The 19,166-nt window shown below is 55.6% G+C and overlaps 2 protein-coding genes across 2 annotated transcripts; one reads left to right on the forward strand and one right to left on the reverse strand.

Moving 5' to 3' along the window:
• Positions 1–2,699: 2,699 nt before the first annotated feature.
• On the forward strand, positions 2,700–10,125 carry CDC42EP1 (CDC42 effector protein 1). Its single transcript, XM_080659270.1, has 3 exons — positions 2,700–2,836; positions 7,261–8,009; positions 8,920–10,125. The coding sequence occupies exons 2-3, from the start codon at positions 7,538–7,540 to the stop codon at positions 9,582–9,584; spliced, it is 1,137 nt and encodes a 378-aa protein (XP_080515396.1). The 5' UTR covers positions 2,700–2,836; positions 7,261–7,537; the 3' UTR covers positions 9,585–10,125.
• Positions 10,126–10,946: 821 nt separating this feature from the next.
• On the reverse strand, positions 10,947–15,061 carry LGALS2 (galectin 2; the record flags this gene model as incomplete). The annotated part of the gene is given in 4 exon segments (XM_080660264.1): positions 10,947–11,093; positions 11,250–11,338; positions 11,341–11,393; positions 15,057–15,061. Coding segments are annotated over 4 exon segments (294 nt in total).
• Between the last annotated feature and the right edge of the window lie 4,105 nt (positions 15,062–19,166).

Genomic DNA, 19,166 nt, shown 5'->3' on the forward strand with positions numbered 1-19,166 from the left:
TACATGGAGAGGTACTCGTATCCGGAAACGAGGGATGAGAGCTCCTCTCAGCCTCAGTTTACCCATCTGTAAAGTGGGGCAAAGAGTTCCTGACTCACAGGTTGCCTCACGCTGAGCTAACAGAGACAAGTGTCTGACACATAGTAGGAAGGTCCCCTACCCACTCCCGGACCAGAGCTAAAGAGGACGGAGTGAGTGTGTGGCAGATTGTAACCATTTTCGTTAAGACCGCTTTCTTAGCTGTCTCTCTGGGGCTCACAGGAAGTAGTAAATACCCACAAGTAGCCAATATCTGCACTGGAATTATACCCATTTTATAGACAAGAAACTTGAGGCTCAGAGAGGTCACACAATGGCTGGAAAGCCAATGGCCAGGATTTGGGTGCTGAGCCTCTGGCATCACAGCAAACGCTTCCTTTGCCAGTGGCTCTGAGGACCCTCTGACTGGAGTGACATGTAATTTGTTGTCTAACCAGATCACCTTTGAGAGTGAAAGGAAGTGCTATTAATATTTCGCTGGGACAGCAGGCATCATCTGGAACTGTAATGAGCAAACCAGGAAGTATGGACATCCTGCCGCAGTGAGCGGCTTTGGACAAGTCACTTAATTTCTCTGCAAAAGGGACATGATGGCAGGCAGTGCAGTCCAGATGGGGCTCTCATAAGGATTAAATGTGATGATGCATAGAGGCGGCGGTAGGGCCAGGTATGCATTGATGCTCAACATATGCTGGTATTACTCCTGCTATTAGTAGTCCCTGCTTCTGTCACCGTCCTCCCAGTCCATTCTGTGTTCACGCAAGGGCTTTCAAACGCACACCTGCCCTGGCTGGTTTGGCTCAGTGGATAGAGCGTCAGCCTGCAGACCGAAAGGTCCCGGGTTCGATTATGGTCAAGGGCACGTACCTTGGTTGCAGGCTCCTCCCCAGCCTGGGACCTGGTCAGGGTGAGTGCAGGAGGCAACCAATCGATGTGTTTCTCTCACATGGATATTTCTCTCTGTCTTTCCTTCTCTCTTCCACTCTCTCTAAAAAGCAATGGAAAACTATCCTCGGGTGAGGATTTAAAAAAAACAAAACCTGATCACACCTGATCACGCTGCCTGCTCGTCCCATCCCTGCCTCAGTGAGGGGGGCTGCACACCTGGCCCAGCATTAACCCCTCAGACCCGGCCCAGTTTCTCTCCCAGCCCTTGACTGTGCCCGCCACCACTGGTCCCTGCCTCTCAGGTACAACCCCCCTCCTTCCTCACCCTGCTCTTGGGCACCTCTGAGACTATCCCCGAACCTCCCTGAGACAAAGCCTGACCCCAGGGAAAGAGCTCACAGACCGGAGTCTCAGTCGTACCCCTGTGCCACTTGAGCAAGTGCTGGAATTCTTTGTGCCTCCATTTCCCCATTTTCCAGTTGTGCAAGTAACCCCCTCCCCTGGTGGCCAGCAGGAGGGTTCAGGAAGACAATGAAAAGGCCCAGCACTCTGCACACACCCGTCCCCTCCACCCTCCACCTGTGGGTACACAGGGCTCCTCGTCCCCAGCCAGGTCGGCGCTCAGACCACTTCCTCCAGCCACGCCTGCCTCCTTCCTGGGGATCCTTAGCTCCAGCCCTTGGCTGGTGCTCTCTCCTGCCAGGTGTGTGGGCACTTCCACTGCCCTTCCCTCTGCCCATGTATCCCTTGCAGCTTAACTCAGTATTACCTCCTCTGGTGACCTCAGTGAGCCCTCCCCTCTCCTGAGAGCCTGGTGGGGTCTCTGCGCAGGGACAGCGCCCAGGACTTCCTGCCTGTCCTTGGAGCTCACAGTCCCGGGGAGCAGCAGAGGGGAACAAAAAAAACATGAAGCGGGACTCAGAGATCTCTCTCCCTCCTTGAGGATGGCACTGGGCTCTGTGCGCAGCAGATCCCCTGACCTCAGGGGCGGGGGAGGGTGCTCAGTCCAGCTTTCTGACCCATCCATCTGAGGGTGTGATCTCATTTACCTGTTCAGCCAGCCTCCCAGGTGCTGACAGGGCAGAGCCCTTAGTAACATAACAGCTGATGCCGCCTGCTTTTATCATCCCATTTTACAGGTAGGGAAACAAAGGCTCAGAAGAGGTCAGCCATGGCCAGGGCGGAATAGGAAGGCACGCCGCTGGGTTTCAGGGTCCATGTTATTGAGACCACCCCACCAGACCACACCACTCTCCGGCCTGCATGGCCTGTCCCCCAGTCTGGCCCAAGTCAGTGCCCTGGCACCTGTGGGGCCTCTATAGGATTGAAAGGAATGGGAGAAAGGGAGTGGCCGCCCCAGCTGGTAGAACTGAAGGCCTAAGCTGGTCTCTGGCATTCAAGGCCTCCGAGGTCAGGCATCCCGGTTCCCCAAACGCCCGCAGGAAGTGGCTGGAGAGCCCAGGAGGGAGTCACCGAGGGCAGAGTGCCCCTGGGTCACGCACAGAGCGGCAGGGAGGGCTTGGCTGCAGACGACCCGAGTCGCCCAGCCCGGACAACCCGCACATTCCCCGGTCCTCCTGCTGGGACGGGACGGCTGGCCTGGCGCCCCCGCCACTCCCCCTCCAGCTCTGGCCGCCGCTGGGGCGGCGTGCTGGGTGCCCGGGAGGGGCCCCGAGGGGGCCGGCCCCGCCCGCGGGCGGGAGGAGGGAGCGGGAGGAGGGCGCGCGCCCACACCCCGCCCCCGCCCCGGAGCCAGCCCGAGGAGCCCGCAGCCAGGGCGGCGCAGACCGGCCCAGCGACTCGCCCCAGCTACGCGCCGGGACGCGCCGCCGCCACCGCCACCGCCACCGCCACCGCCGTCGCTGCCACCGCGTCCGCTCCCTCCCCAGCCCCAGGGCGCAGAGAGAAGGTAACCGCGAGCTGGCCCGCAGGTCCCCGGGCCCCGGGTGGGCGGGGACGCGGCGGGGGGACCCGGCGCCCCGAGACTCTGCACCCTCCTAGGCTCTCCGGGGCGGGTGAGGGCGCCCTGGTGCCAACAGGAAGGCCTGGAGCGCTGGGCATGGAGCAGCGCGGGGACACTTCAAATTTGGGGTGGTTTTGCCATGTTCCCGATGGAGGAGAGGGGAAGAGATTTGGGGGGAACGGCACACGGGGTGGCAGGAGGAGGGGGCGAGCAGAGAGGGCCGTCTAAGCGCCTTCCTGCCTGGGAAGGGAAGGAACGGGGAGGGGGCCGTGTGTCGGAATGCCGGGCTCCTCGAGGCCGGCGCTGAGAGCGGGAAATGGGGGGGGGGGGAGAGCTGAGGAGATGGACGGAGCACCCTGCCCCCTCCCCAACCGCTGCATTCCAGGCCGAGCAGCGGATGAGGTCATCCCGTCCGGTTCCCCTCCGGCCAAGCAGCCCCGGCAGCCGGCTGTCCCCTTCCCACCCCGGGGAGCGCCCCTCCGCATTCTAGCCGCTGCCCCGGGGGCATGTTTCATGTCTGAAGTCTTTCCCGGACATCCAGGCCCGCTGCCCTCGGGATACTCTGTTCTGGTCCCAACCGCGCAAGCCCCGCGAAGTCTGAAGCCCGCGGTCTAGACGGGGAAACTGGCTCCGGGAGGCCCAGGGGCTGACATGGGGGCGACCGCGGCGCGGAACGCGCGGGGACGGCACCAGGTCTGTGGGTCTCGGCCCGCAGCCTCCCCCTCGCCCAGGGAGGACTGACTTGGCTCTAACTTGGGGTGGTGGGGCTAGAAGCGACTCCCCTACACACACACACACACACACACACACACACACACACACACACACACACACTTCGCTCCCAGTCCGGGTCCCCGCTGAGACTTCAGACAGCTTGCTACTCTTTTCTGGCCTCAGTTTCCACTTCTCTCCACCTTGAAACGGCTGGCCTTTGAGAAGCCAACTCCCCCCGCACCCCCCCCCCGCCTCCCCTCACGGAGTTTGCCCCCTATTCCAGAGGCCCTAACCAAGATAGGGTCCCGCTGTCCATCGGCTGGGGTGGTGTCACCCAGCAGGGAGGGGGCTGGTGCACGCGACTGGCCTCCAGGATGCGAGGTAGCGCGGCTGGGCGACCCTGCAGGCTGGGTGACTCTTAGGTGAGCGCCCGAGTGCTGCCGCCCCCGAGCGCGCCTCTGCCACCCCCGCATCCAGACGCGCTCCGGGCCTCCTTCAACCACATGTGTCTCCACAGCGGCCCCTATTGGCCGCTCCTAATACATGGTCCCTGCCTGGGGCCTCAAACCTTGTCTTTGCGGTCATTACCACCATTGAGTAAACTCCTACCATGTGCTTGGGCCTGACTCTCCTCTGTAGATAAATATGAGGATTCCTGGGACCCCGAGGCTGCGTGGTGACCCAGTCTTGCCTGAATGTATAGAGCTGAGCTGCCTGCCTTCCAGACATGCCCTTCCCAGGCTGGGGGGCTGGCCAGGGTCTCCTCCAACTCTCCCTCACACCCCTGGAGTCTCCACCCCTCCCCTGGCACTTACTACTAATGTTGGTTGAATCCTGGGAAGCTCCCAGCCACTCCGCTTTTTCTGCTCTGTGGCCCGGGGCAAGCTAATTCCCTTCTGTATCTTGTTTCTTCATCTGTGAAATGGATGTTGTGATCCTTAGCAGGTAGTATTCCAAGGCTCGTGAAGGCAGGTAGGACTTGTACCAGGACACCCAGAGCCCTGCTTACTCCAGGGCCGGGCAGGGCACCCCGAGTGCCAGCAATCCCCTGTGGTCAGCATCCAGTGCCCAACAGCTGCCACCACGAGTCCCCAGAATGAGAGAAGTCAGTATAAGGATGTTGGATCTGAACCTAGAGCTACCCTAGCCCAGTGTCTGGGGTTTGATTACTACACCTTCCCCTCTTACAACGCGCCCAGGAGGGGCCAGCCTCAGTGCTGTTCCTGTTTTCCACGTGAGAAAAACAGGTCCCCAGTATCAGTGTCCTGCCCTTGGCCCCACAGCATGGCAGGGTCTCCCGACTGCGGTGGCAGGAGGGGCCCAGAGGCATTTGGGAGGTGGGATCATCACAAGATTGGGGCACAAGCTGGTCTCCCAAGTAAGTCACAGTGGCCATGGGGGTTTGGCGGGAGCCCCTTTGGCTGAGAGAAGCAGCTGCTTCAAGAAGCCAGGAAGGCCCTAGCCGGTTTGGCTCAGTGGATAGAGCGTCAGCCTGCGGACTGAAGGGTCCCAGGTTCAATTCTGGTCAAGGGCACATGCCCGGGTGGTGGACTCAATCCCCAGTAGGGGGCGTGCAGGAGGCAACCAATCAATGATTCTCTCTCATCATGGATGTTTCTCTCCCTCTGTCCCTCTTCCTTCCTCTCTGAAATCAATAAAAATATATTTAAAGAAAAAAAGAAGCCAGGAAGCTGGGGGGCTAGGAGAGAAGTGGGTGTGGCCACATAGCAGACACAGTAACCCCTCCACACGACATTTCAGAATGATCCCCCCACCCCAGTGTCTTCTTCCAGACATTCATCCCTGGTCTGCAGAGCAGGCAAACCTGGCCTGTGCCATGTACCTGCCCTGTGACCTTGGCCAAGCCCCTGCCCTCGAACCTCCCTGTGAGGTGGGCTGACCCTCCGGCTCGCGGGGCTGTTGGAGAATCAGATGACATCACGTAATGGTTGGCCAACTGCAGCGCGCCTCACAACCACAGCAAACATTCCACGCGGGCTTCTTGGTGCCAGGGGTGCCAGGGAAAGGGATGATTCAGAACACCCCCCCCCCCAGGGGAGGAGTTAGGGTTGGGGGAGGATCAGATGGTGGGAAGGAAAGAGAATGTAGTTCGAAAACAAAGCAAGCTTTGTTTTATGGCTGCCTTTGTTTTTATCTTGTTATTTAACCTATTTTGAATTTCAAATAACATTCAAAGGGCAGTATTGAGATTTTTATGCTTGGAGGTGGCAGCAAAGTTGGAAAAAAAAAAGTTGAGATCAGATCTAGGTGTTCTTGCTAAAGGTTATTATCAGCTTTTGTCAGCTGAAGTCCCAGGCACCTGGAGGTAAGTGACTTGCCCAAGGTCACATGGTGAGGCCACTGAATCCCCCACGTACCCTCACTCGGAAGGGAGCAAGGGGTGATCTTTTAGCACGAAGGTTATCCTGTGGCACAAAGATCTCCTGATTAAACCGGTATTGGTTTAGCGCTTGCCACGCGCAGAGACCAAGCTGGGTGCTGGGAAGGAGGAAGGCAGGAAAAGCCAGACAGGTGCCCCACCCTCCGCGTGTGCTGCCAATCTGGGGAGACAAGACTGGGCTCCCGGAGCCCGTCAAAGGCTATGTGAGTCAGAGGCTCCGAGTTCAAGTCTCGACTGGCTCTCTTCATGTGACCTTGAGCAAGCGTGGCCTTCTCTGGGCCCAGGAAGACGGAGGTTGGACCGGAGGCCCATAGGTGCCCTTCAGCCGGCACTTTCTAAGATACTAGCAGGGATAGGGTTGGACCAAGAGGAGTTCCGAGGAGATTGGGGCTGTGGTGAGATCCCGAGGGGAGGCAGTGGGCAAGGAATACGAGCTTTTGGTGCCAGCTGAGCTTTTCCTAAACTCGGTCCCTGATGACAAGGCTCCTACATCACTGACAAATGATGACAAAGTCCTTTCCTGCCGGCCTTCTCCGAGCCGGGCAGGCAGGAGACATCTGGAAAAAGCCACTTTTGAGCACAGGATCCTTTTTTCAGGAAGCACCTTGAAGGCGGAGGGTCCTTAGGAACCTCTGCGTGGGCTGTTTACACAGCCATTCACAAAGGCTTTGACGGCCACCCCCTCCCTCCTGGCCACTCGGACTGGCAGACAATTGAACCTCCAGAGAAGGGAGGTGCCTTGCTCAACCTGCCCGCGGGAGGCAGTGTAGCTTGGGGTTCAAGGGATCGGGGTTGAGGGGGTCCTGCTTCACCATTTCCTCCTGCGTAGCCTCAGGTAAGTCACTTCACTTCTTTGGCTTCATTTCTCCCCTCTAATATAGCGCTCCCTCAGGGCTGCTGTGCGAGTTAAACGCGTGATGAACATGTTGTGGGCACTTAGTAGGTGCTTCATAGATGGGCCCTGTGGAATGGCCATACACACTGTAAGTGTACAGCTCTGTGAGCTTTGGTGCTCCCAGTTGATACCTGCTCAAAGGCACTCCCCCCCCAGCTCTGATGTCTGTCTCAGTTGTTCAATTTTGCCTGCTCTTCAGTTTCCTGTCCGCAGACTCCCACCGTGTGTCCTCCTCTGTGCGTGTCAGCACTTTGTCCATGCTTCCCACCCCTGTTGTCGGCTGTCAGCGTATTCTCTTTGGCGTTTCTTATTTGGTCCAGGGTCCCCAGGCCCACCATCCCCTTTTTGTCTTTCTCTCAGGTCTCCAGCTGGGCGGGAGAGGGGCTGGCCACAAGGCGTGCCTACCCTGTTCTTGGACAGAACACCTGCAGCTGACTCCACGGGGCCAGGAGCCAGGCCTCAGGGAGAGACAGGCCATGGGCCCCCCACAGCCTCAGCATTTTGGGGCAGCACCTTAGGAAAACAGGAGCAGCCTCCGTCCACCCCTGACACCGAGAAGGAGGGAACTGCCACGGACCCACCGCCTGTCCCAGGCCCCAGCTGGGCATGGACCAGCACCTGTGACCTGCCAGAGCTGATGCCGGGCCCCCAGGGGGCCGGAGGAGCCCCCACCATGAGCCTGGGCAAGCTCTCACCCATGGGCTGGGTGTCCAGCTCGCACGGGAAGAGGCGGCTGACTGCAGACATGATCAGCCCGCCACTCGGGGACTTCCGGCACACCATGCACGTGGGCCGAGGCGGGGACGTCTTTGGCGACACCTCCTTCCTCAGCAACCACGGGGGCAGCTCCGGGGGCACCCACCGTTCACCCCGCAGCTTCCTGGCCAAGAAGCTACAGCAGGTGCGCAGAGTGGGGGCGCTGCCCCGGCGGATAGCTTCCCCGCCGTCAGCCTCACCTGCTCCGCCCGCCGTCTCCCCCATCATCAAGAACGCCATCTCCCTGCCCCAGCTCAACCAGGCCACCTACGACAGCCTCGACAGCCTCATGGTGAGCAAGCTCAGCTTCAACAGCAGCCCCGCCGGCTCCGCGGACGGCCACTCCAGTTATGGTGAGAGCCTGGGTGATTTGCCCATTTTTCTGATGCTGAGACCCAGAGGGCTGAATGGTTCAACCAAGCCTCCAAGTGAGCTCTTTTCCCCATAGCAGTTTGGTATCACCATGGAAGTCAGGCCCAAACCCCAGACCGTGGAGGGGGAGGGGTCAGAGGGTGGGAACCAGCCTACTCCCCAAAATACACAGACAAATCTGGACAACCACTCACATGGACAGAAGCCAGAGGCCCTTCCTGCCCTGGTGGGGAGGAGGGAGAGGCAGGTGCTGTCTTGGTGCCCCTGGACAGCTCACCTGGGAACCAGGGTTCTGGTTCCTGCTGCCACCTAGTGGCCATTCCCTGCCCTGCAGCCTTGCCCCACCACCAGCGGTTGCCTCCAGTGCTCCCTCTGTGGGTCTCTGCTCAGAACCCCACTGAGGACTGGAGCCAGGGGCTGGACTTCTGGAGGGCATCCTTTGAGTCTGTGACTTCTAGCAGTCAGACCCTGGCTGCTGGTTTCATCACTGTGACCAGCCCACATTCTGTGGGTCCACCTTCAGCCATCAGCCACATGTCAGGAGAGCAGGGGCATGGCCAAGTTCACAGTGGGAACTGAGACTGAGGGAGATCTGAGCTTCAGGCTGGGTTCTACCGCATCAGACTGTGGCCTCGGTCAAGCCCTTCCCCTCTGAGCCTCACTTTCTTCATCTGCAAAATGGGGATGAGGATTATGTCAGTTGTCAGCTTCCAGGGTCACATGAGAGACTACTGGGATCCCGATATTGGAAAGATGGGAGGAACTGAGTCCAGATGGGGGAGAGACTTGCTAGAGAGGGCACATAGCAAGCTGGGGTTGGTCCTGGCTCTCCCCTCCCCAGTTGCTGGTCAGGGACCCCAGCTCTGACCCCGCTTCCCATTTCCCTTCTAGGTCTGGACTCTGGCTTCTGCACTATCTCCCGCGTGGCTCGCCCGGAAAAGCCTCGTGACCGAGACCATGACAGTGCCTTCCCCTCTGAACCTGAGCTTCGCCGCTCTGACTCCCTCCAGTCCTTCCGCCTGGACCTCGACCTTGGGCCATCTCTCCTCAGTGAGCTGCTGGGGGTCATGAGCCTCTCAGAAGGCTCTGCAGCTGAGACTCCAGCCCCAGCCCCTGCTGCAACCCTCCCAGGCCCTGCTGCAACCCCCCCAGTCACTGCTGCAAGCCCCCCAGCCACTGCTGCAAGCCCCCCAGGCCCTGCCTCAAGCCCTCCACCCCGTGGACACTGCCCCAATGGGGTAACTGCTGGGTTTGGCCCAGTGGCTGAGGCGAGGGCCAGCCCCGTGGGAGAGTGTCCCCGTGCCCCTGCTGACATGGCCCCTGGCAGGCACTGGGGAGCCGGCTGGAGTGGCAGCCGGGGCAGCCGCCACTACACTGAGATGGATGCTCGGCAGGAGCTGGTGAAGGTGCTGCCCCAGGGTCGGGCCTCTTGGGAGAGCCTGGATGAGGAGTGGGGGGCACCCCAGGCAGGCAGTCGGGCCCCTGTGCCCAGCACGGTGCAAGCAAACACCTTCGAGTTCGCCGATGCTGAGGAGGACGACGAGGTCAAGGTGTGAGCAGCTGAGCATGGGCTCAGGACCCCGCCCAGCCTCAGACCGCTCACTGCCCAGTAAGAGCCCAGGCGCAGAGCTCGCCCTCGCCTGACACCCGGGTCCTGCTGATGATGGAGGGAGAACCTAAGTTGCCCCCAAACCCTCCACGCCTCTGCTGGACAGACATGGGAGGAAGGCCAGGCTTGTTCTGGGACCTGGGTGTTCCGAGGGCTCTGCCGAGCTGACCTGCTTCCCCCCCGCTGCCACTCTGGACCCGGTGGCCATGCCTCCGGCCCCGCCCCCACTGGCTGCAGGGCCAGCCTCACACTGCCGCCTTTGTGCTGGGGAAGCTGTCCTTGCTGGGTGGGGGGTAGGGAGCATACCACACAGGGCCTCTGTCTCCTCCCAAAGGGACCACCTGCCCCAGCGCATCCTGGAGCTTCCCCAACATGCCCACCCCAAACCCCACTTGTCCCTGAAGCCTCGAGGTAAAATCAGGTGTGACCCCACCTTCCTGTGCACCCCAGACCTGCCTCCAGGTCCTGATTAAAAAGCTTTTTGATACACGGTGTCCTGCGCAACGTGTGGGGACCTGGGAGTACGGTGTCAGCTCCACCTGCTTCCATACCCTCAGCATTGGGTTTGGAAGCCAAGGACCCCTCAGGGCCCCCAGCGCACGGAGGCCACGAAGGTAATGAGTAACCAGGCTGGAAGGAATGTTCCTGAGATAAGAGGCTCAGGTGGGGGCCCTTATCTGCAGTTCCGGGAACAGCCCCTGGCCCAGGTGCCTGGATCAGTACCCGCCTCTAATCCCACAGGGCAGCTTGGCACTTGCCCTGGTGATAACAGGGGGCAGGTAGGCGGGAGTGGGTGCTCAGAGGTGTTTGGAAGTGTGTCCCAACTCCGACTTGGCAGTCCTGTGCCCTGGTGCCTCAGTTTCCTCCTCTGTATCATTAAAATGCATAGGAAACACTAACCAGTTTCTGCCACAGAAAGACTGGATAAAGATGGATTCTTTTTTTTTTTTTAAATATGGTATTCTCTTTTTTTCATTTTTTATTGATTTTTTTGAGAGAGAGGAAGGGAGAGGGATAGAGAGAAACATTCAATCGGCTGCCTCTTGCACGCCCCCTACTGGGGATTGAGCCTGCAACTAAGGCATGTGCCCTGAACCAGTGACCTCCTGGTTCATACCACTGAGCCACACCAGCTGGACAAAGGTGGATTCCTAATTTGGCCTTAGCCTTGGGGGAGGAAAGGGGTGAGGGGGGCAGGGACTCCAGGAGGGGAGCCAGGACCCGGGGCCTGTTGGTCCCGTGTGACTGGGAAGAAGCTCAGGATAGGAAGTTGGTGCGAGGGCTCTGTCATTCCCGGGAGGCGCTGCCCTCAGTCAAGCTTGGAGGAGGAGATGTTGAACCCACCCAGCGCTCTCAGGGAGCTCAGGTGGCTGTGGCCCAGCCTGTTGGGGAAGGTCAACTGGTGCCTGTCTGGCAGCCTCACCTTGAATTTGTCACTCTTAAAGGTCACAGTGAACTGCAGAGGTGTCAGGGAGGCAGGAGATACCCTGGAACTGGGCCAAGGCAGGGCCCGGTGGCTCCAACAGTGCCAGCACTGTCTAGCCCAGGGCTCCCTACCATCTGGGCTCTCCCTCTGACATCGTCCTCAGGCCCCTTTCCCCTTTGACCTCACCTTGACCTCTGACCCTGGGCTGAAGCACAAGTGATCTTCCCGTTGCTCCTGCCCCCAGCTGTTGCCCTCCAGCGAGGTGCAGACAATGGTGGGTTGAAATGGAGGTCCAGCTTCTCTGTCCGCTGGCCCAGATCAATCACAAAGCTGCAGGGGACGGGGGTGGGGGGTGGAGGATGGAGGAGGGGAGGACGGGGTGGGGGGACGGATGAGGATTAGGGGCCAGTCCCGGGTAGCACAGCTTGGCTTGAAGGTTCTTAGTAAACCACAAGCTGGAAGAATCACCAAAGAAAGTTGTTTGTTGCGGTCTGTGCCTTAAAACAAGGGAGGTGACAACACGGTCAGACGTGGCAGCGGGTGTCACATGCACTCGAAGAACAGGACTACGGTTCTCTACAGAAGGGTCACTGGCAGTGACGGTGTCAGGAGCTGCGAGTGTCTATCGTGAGGGAGAGAATTGTCCTTGCTACTGAAGACCCATCACGTTTGACCACAAACCGTTGTCAGCCTAAGGCGGGGAGCTCCCTATCCTTAGAAGTAAGCGATCAGGGATTGGTGACTTCTGGGGACAATCACTACAGAAGCCTGGGTTAGACCTTAGGAGTTCCTGAGAGTAGGAGGTCTCAGACCAGCGGTATCCCACTTTCCTGCAACCTTGAGGGACCCAAGTAGGAGAAAGGGGTGAGTTTTCTCTTAGCTCCTTTCCCGTGCACCTGCCTGACCTCTCCCCAACCAAAAGGTGATGGTGGTCAGTTCCAGGAAATGCTGACATTGTTCTACACACACAGGAGCCTCCTGCTGAGCTGCCACCCTCCCGGTGGGTAAATGTCTGCTTCTAACAGAGAGGATGCAACGAAGCCACGTGGCGCCCCCGGGTGGCTGCCTCTGGTTTAACGTGGTGAAAGGCTGGCCTCCTGCCCCTCAGCTGGGTAAAGAGGGTGGTGTCCTGGGGTTTAGCTTTCAGTACAGGCACCTGGCCCACAGCGGGCTGGGCAGCGCATCCACCTTCAAGCTGGTTGGGAGAATTCGAGATCATGTGCATGAAGCCGCACGCATAGATAGGGCCTGGCACAGACTAAGCAAACTGAGGGGTGACCTTCATTATGGTTACTTACTGTTAGCCAGGTTCAGGGGTGCAGCTGGACAACAGGGATGCTGGGGGATTGGACAGGCCCAGCATCCCTGTCTCCACTCCACAAAGTCTGAGGCCCAGAGAGAGACTGGGAGGCAAAGCTGGGATGGGGTGTGGGTGGTCCAGGTCTAGGGCCCGCTTTGCCCCTAACTGGCTGAGGGACCTGAGGCTAGCTGTGCCCCTTTCTGGTCCTCGGTTGCCCCATCTATAATATAAGAGACTTGGCCTCGGTGGTCTTTGGAGAGGGAGGAAGGAGAGGGGACGGGTGAGAGGACCAGGAGAAGAAGAAAGTCGGGAAAGTGTCTGGGCCCGGAGGTCCTCCCTGAGAGGCAGAGAGCATCCCTGCAGTCACACCACACGCTCACCCCGCTTGTACTGGGTTGAGTAGGTTTCCCAAGAATCCGGTCCAGCCGGACCCTGTGAATGGAGCCTATTTGGAAGTTGGGTCTTTGCTGCTGTAAGCAAATTAAGACCAAGTGCTGTTGGTTAGGGTGAGCCCTAAATCCAACAGGACTATTGACCTTACAAAAGGAGGGAAATTTGGAGCCAGAAACACAGACAGAGGAAAGAGCTACGTGAAGACGGAGGCAGAGGCAGCGCTTAGCTACAAGCCGAGGACGCCACCACCGGAAGCTGGAGGAGATCAGAAAGGATCCTCCTCTAGAGACCTCAGAGAGCGTGCGGCCCTGCCGACACCTCAGTGTCAGACCTCAGGCCTCCAAAACCGTAAAAGAATGCATGTGCTATGGCCGACACAGGAAACTCACACACCACCTGGTGCTCGGAAGGGGTGGTCTGTGATCCAGTTCCCCAATCACAGGATACTGCAGCTCCGAGAGGGGCAGTGACTCAACCAAGGCCACACAGCAAGCTAAGGCACCGCCAGGTTTGAACTCAAAGGATCAGGAACCTCAAAGAGTATTCCTCCACTCAACCCCCTGCACTTGACAGATTATAACCTCGGACCATTTCATCTCCGAGCCTCAGTTTCTTCATCTTTATAAAGCTCAATAGATGTTAGCAGTTATTGTTATCCCTGCTATTAATATGACTGATGGTAGCTCAGTTGGTTAGAGCATCGTCCTGATATGCCAAGGTTGCGGGTTCAATCCCCTGTCAGGGCACAAATAAGGAGCAACCAATGAATGCATAAATGAATAAATAAGTGGAACAACGAATCAGTCTCTCTCTCTCTCTTTTCCCCTTCATCTCCCCCCCCCAAATCAATAAATAAAATTTTAAAAAGGAAAATGAAAAAATGTATTACTCACTCTAGCTGGTTTGGCTCAGTGGATAGAGCGTTAGCCTGCTGACTGAAGGGCCCCAGGTTCGATTCTGGTCCAGGGCACATGCCCGGGTTGCAGGCTTGGTCCCCAGTAGGGGCTTGCAGGAGGCAGCCAATCAATGATTCTCTCTCGTCATTGATGTTTCTATCTCTCTCTCCCTCTCCCTTCTGCTCTGAAATCAATAAAAATATATTTTTTAAAAAGAAATGTATTGCCGAAACCGGTTTGGCTCAGTGGATAGAGCATCGGCCTGCAGACTGAAAGGTCCCGGGTTCGGTTCCGGTCAAGGGCACGTACCTTGGTTGCGGGCACATCCCCGGTGGGAGGTGTGCAGGGGGCAGCTGATCGATGTTTCTCTCTCATCGATGTTTCTAACTCTCTATCCCTCTCCTTTCCTCTCTGTAAAAAATCAATAAAATATTTAAAAATAAAATAAAATAAAATATATTAAAAAAAAAAAAAGAAATGTATTTCTGATGAGCAAACTAAGGCTAGAGAGGGGAAGAGACAGGCTCAGCACGGTGGTGGAGGAAGCAGAGAGCTTGGATGCTAAAGGGCTTTGGAGACCATCTGTCCAACTTCCTCACTATACAGATGGGGCAACTGAGGCCTGGAGAGAGACAGTGACACTTGCCCCTCCCAGCCCCATCCCCAGCCCCATCAGGTAAAGGTGTGGGTGGCGGAGAAGCCAGCATCCTCACCGACATGGCAGCTGCTCCCAAAGGCAGCTCTCAGTGCCTGGAGACCTGGGCTCAGGGTCTCACCTCCCGGTCCAGCTTATCTCCTAGAATATTACACATTAACTCCCCCAAGGCCATAAATGGGGACTTTGGTCCCCTCTTCCCAGGTCCCCAGAACAAGCAGCCAGAAGGCTCCTCACCGGGCCCAGCCCCCCAGCCCAGAGCATCCGCCAGGCTCCCTCCGGCCCAGCCTCCTGCCTCCTCCAGGAGCCCGAGGATGCGGGGACAGAGCTGGACTGGGTGTCAGGAGCCGATCACACAGGCTGTGAGCTTGGCAGGCCAGCCAGCGTCCCTGAGCCCTGTTCCTCATCCTTAAACAGAGCTGCAGAGCTACGCTTTGTAAAACACTCTGTGCTTCTCGTTTTCTATGACGTCAACATTCACTTTAAAGTCTTTTGTTCTGCCCTAGCCGGTTTGGCTCAGTGGATAGAGCGTCGGCCTGCAGACTGAGGGTCCCAGGTTTGATTCCGGTCAAGGGCATGTACCTTGGTTGCGGGCACATCCCCAGTAGGGTGTGTGCAGGAGGCAGCTGATCGATGCTTCTCTCTCATCGATGTTTCTAACTCTCTATCCCTCTCCCTTCCTCTCTGTAAAAAGAAATAAAATATATTTTTTAAAAAATAAAGTCTTTTGTTCTGTTTTCTCCCCTTACCCCATGACTTTTCCGATGTACATGTAAGTTTTTTTTAATGTTTTTATTGATTTTCTTAGAGGCGGGGAGAGAGAGAGAAACATCAATAGGCTCCCTCCTGCACCCCCCTACTGGGGATCAAGCCGACAACCGGGCACGTGCCCTGACCAGAAATAGAACCAGCAGCCTCTTGGTACATAGGACGACACTCCACCACCAGAGCCACACCAGCCAGGGCTGTACATGAAAGTTTTAAAAGCAATGCCCAGTGGCCCTGGCCGGTGTGGCTCAGTGGATAGAGCGTCAGCCTGCGGACTGAAGGGTCTCAGGTTCGATTCTGGTTAAGAGCACATGCCCGGGTTGCGAGCTCAATCTCCAGTAGGGGCGCGTGCAGGAAGCAGCCAATCAATGATTCTCTCATCATTGATGTTTCTATCTCTCTCTCCCTCTCCCTTCCTCTCTGAAATCAATAAAAATATATTTAAAAATAAATAAATAAAATAAAAGCAATACCCAGCGGATGTAAAAAAAAAACAAAAAACAACCCACACATCTAGAAGTGTCTACCACAAAGTGTTAAAAAGTGGAGAAGGGAGTGAGAGGGCTGAGGCTGGGGGTTGCTAGGGATTTGCATGCTTTGCTCTCCACTTCTATTCTTGTGGTTTTTTTTAACTTCTATTACTTATCGACATGCTCACCACAGGCAATAAGAGCCATTAATTAAGAAGAAAAACAGCGCTGGTCACCGCCCCACCAGGAGAAACCCGCTTACTCTACTGGCATTGGTGGTTTGCCATGGATTGCTACCCTAGACTCCCCTCTAGCTGACCCTACTTCATTCAGCAAACATGAAAGCCCACAAATCTATATTTCAGAGCTGTATGTTCGCGGCAGTGCGATCGGCCCCCTTCCAATGCCTAGACTTATTCAGCCAATTTCCTTCTGCTCAATACTTACATTAATCTAAGTGTCGGCTATTAAATCTGCTGCTGCATAAAAGCTATGTGCCCATAAAGGTTGGCCGCATCATGACAACTTATTTAGGGCGGGTTCCCAGAGTAGGATTTTTCGAGAGCCTTGGTTTGGCGAGCCACAGCCTTTTCCAGGAGAGCTGGCCGTGGCCCCCGGGGCGGGGTGCCGGGAGGCTGGCCCCCTCAGGGCCCTCCTGTGCCAGCAGCTGCAGGGTGGCTGGCTGCCCGGTGCTTACATAGGACACCACCTGCAGTCGCCTGCCCGCCCGAGAAGAGCGGTTTCCTCATTTTCTCCACGAGGAAGTTCATTCCTTCTCGGCCTCTCTCCCAGGGCCTCGGGGAAGCCCGAGCAAGATAAGGAGCGTTCAAATGCTTTCTATGCAGAAACTGTCGGATCAACAGAAACTACACCTTGTAAAGCTGGTATTTTCTGATTATAGGAGTAATTCTAGCTCACTGGAGAAGCGTTTGGAAAGTGCACAAAGTATAAAAACGTAAAAGTTCACTTGTTTCAGAAAAAATGTTTAAAGACAAAGGACACATTTCTGAATTGTGTAGTTTTCTGTGTGTAAGTTTTACATCAATGAATGGTATTTAGGAGGGAGGGAGAGAGAGAGAGAGAGAGAGAGAGAGAAGAAAGGAAGGAAGGGAAGGAGGGAGGGAGGGAGGGAGGGAGGAAGTGAGGAAAGAAAGGAGAGAGGGAGGGAGGGAGGGAGGGAGGGAGGGAGGGAGGGAGGGAGGGAGGGAAGGAGGGAGGGGGGAAAGAAAGGAGGGAAGGAAGGAAGTCATTTAGACCTGGCCGGCGTGGCTCAGTGGTTGAGTGTCGACCTATGACCCAGGAGGTCACAGCTGGATTCCTGGTTAGGGCACATGCCCGGGTTGTGGGCTCGATCCTCAGTAGGGAGTGTGCAGGAGGCAGCCAATCCATGATTCTCTCTCATCATTGATGTTTCTATCTCTCTCTCTCCGGCTCCCTTCTCTCTGAAATCATTAAAAATATTTTTTTTAAGAAAGAAAGAAAATGATTTACCCTCACATCTCCAACCTAATTCTCTTAATAATGCCTGCCTCTGAACCATTTTTCAGATGGGGAACAAAGGTTCCCAGGACGTATACAACTAGTAAGTAGCAGAACTTGCCTTGTCTACCAACCCATTGCTCAGATGACTATCAAGGCATGTAACACTGCCCTCCCGTAGGGAAAGGACCTAAACCTTTTAGGTAGTGACAGCCTCGGAGATGACATCCCTGGTGTTCACACCCTTGTATGACTGGCTCCCCTTGAGTGTGGCTGAACTCAATGACTCTATACTAACTAATAGGATATTAGACTATGGCAAAAGTGGTGGGATGACCCTTCTGAGATTAGGTGATAAAAAGACTCTCTCTCTCTCTCTCTCTCTCTCTCTCTCTCTCTCTCTCTCTCTTCTCTAGCTCGGGAGGAAGCAAGCCATGTCATGACTAGTGCTATGGAGAGGTCCATGTGCCAAGAAAATTGATGTCTCCAGCCAACTGCCATGAAGACCTGAGGCCTGCCAGTAGCCATGTAAGTGAACTTGGCAATGGATCGCCCACACTTAAGCCTTGAGATGGCTGGAGTAGCCAACACCGTGATTGCAGCCTTATGGAGACCCTGACCCAGAAGACACCCAGCTAAGTCCCACCTGGATTTCTAACCCACAGAAACTGTGAGAAACATGTTTCTTATTTTAAGTCCCTATGTTCTGGTTCATTTGTTACACAGCAGCAAATAACTGATACACTTTGCCAAGCAATTGTTATCGGAAGCTTGGTGGGAGAAATAATATTCATGAAGACCTCTTGACCAAAGAATGTGCAATCTGCACATGTCCTTAGACATTCTACTATATTAATCTTTTTAAGGAACCAACTATTGGTTTTATTTCCTTCCTTTATGCTCATTAACTTTTTATTTTAGTGTTTCATTTATTTTATTGCTCTTTTTCTAGTTTCTCAAGCTGAATGTTTTGTTCATTCATTTTTCATCTTCTCTTTTTTCTAATAATTGCATTTAAGGCTATACATTTTCCTCTGACTACCACCTTGGCCCTTCTGATAGGTTTGGGGATGTTCTAATCAGTATTCCAAATGCTACCCTTGAATCAAGCCAGATGATCAGAAAGTTGTTCTAAGAACATAGTAAGTGCTTAATAAGTCAATACTAACTAGCAAAAAATAATAATATTAATAGTCTTTGGGGCAAAGTTGGAAAGTGAAACATCAATAATACAGGATTGGCTAAGCTAATGATGCTACGAAAATATAAATGAACTATTATGCAGCCACCAAAAAATCACATTCTGGGGGCCCTAGCCAGGTAGTTCAGTTGTTTGGAGCATTGTCCTGATACACCAAGGTTGTGGGTTCAATCTCTGGTCAGGTCACACACAGGAGGCAACCAATGAATTCGCAGATAAGTGGAACAACAAACCAGTGTTTCTCTTTCTTTCCCTTCCTCTCTCTCTTTAAAAAAAATCAATAAATAATACAATTTTTAGTCCCATTTTTTGCCCTCCGTGGTTGTGTTCCTTGCTCATGGTGCAGTGTTAAGCGAATAAAGCAGCTGCAGAAGCAGGACTTCATGCTGGACCCTCACTGACTGTTCATGAGCCGCCAGGCTGCACTAAGAGGCAATGGTATAACAAAGCTGCTGGCGTGAACAGCCCTGGGTGCCAGGAAAGGCATCCCCTAGCGGGCCACACAGGGTCTCCCTCATGTAACACAAACACATACGACTTCATTCAAATGCATGGGTTTGAGGGCCGCCATAGTAGGAAAGTACAAAATACAGGCAGGCATGCCTTCAAGAGACCCCGTCCAGCGGGGGAGACAAGCTTGGGCACAGGAAACAACTAGAAAACAATCCCCTGCACCCCAGTGGAAGGCTTCAGGAAGGGCCAGGCTCCCGGGGCAGGAGGGAGGCCTCGAGTGGACGAAATAGGACTGGAATCTTCGCTCCTCACCGGCTGCGTGACCTCAGGCCCCGTTAGCTAACCTCTCTGAGTCCGGTCTCCTTCTGCTTAAACTGAGAACATTAAGTGTTGTGAGGGCCAAGGGAGATAAAGCTGGCATTTTGTCACTAGTTACAGATATTATTTGTTATCACTGTCAGGAGCCCTGTGTCCCGCCCCCCCCACAC

This window comes from Plecotus auritus (genome assembly GCF_963455305.1).
Source record: "Plecotus auritus genome assembly, chromosome: 3".
Lineage (NCBI taxonomy): Eukaryota > Metazoa > Chordata > Mammalia > Chiroptera > Vespertilionidae > Plecotus > Plecotus auritus.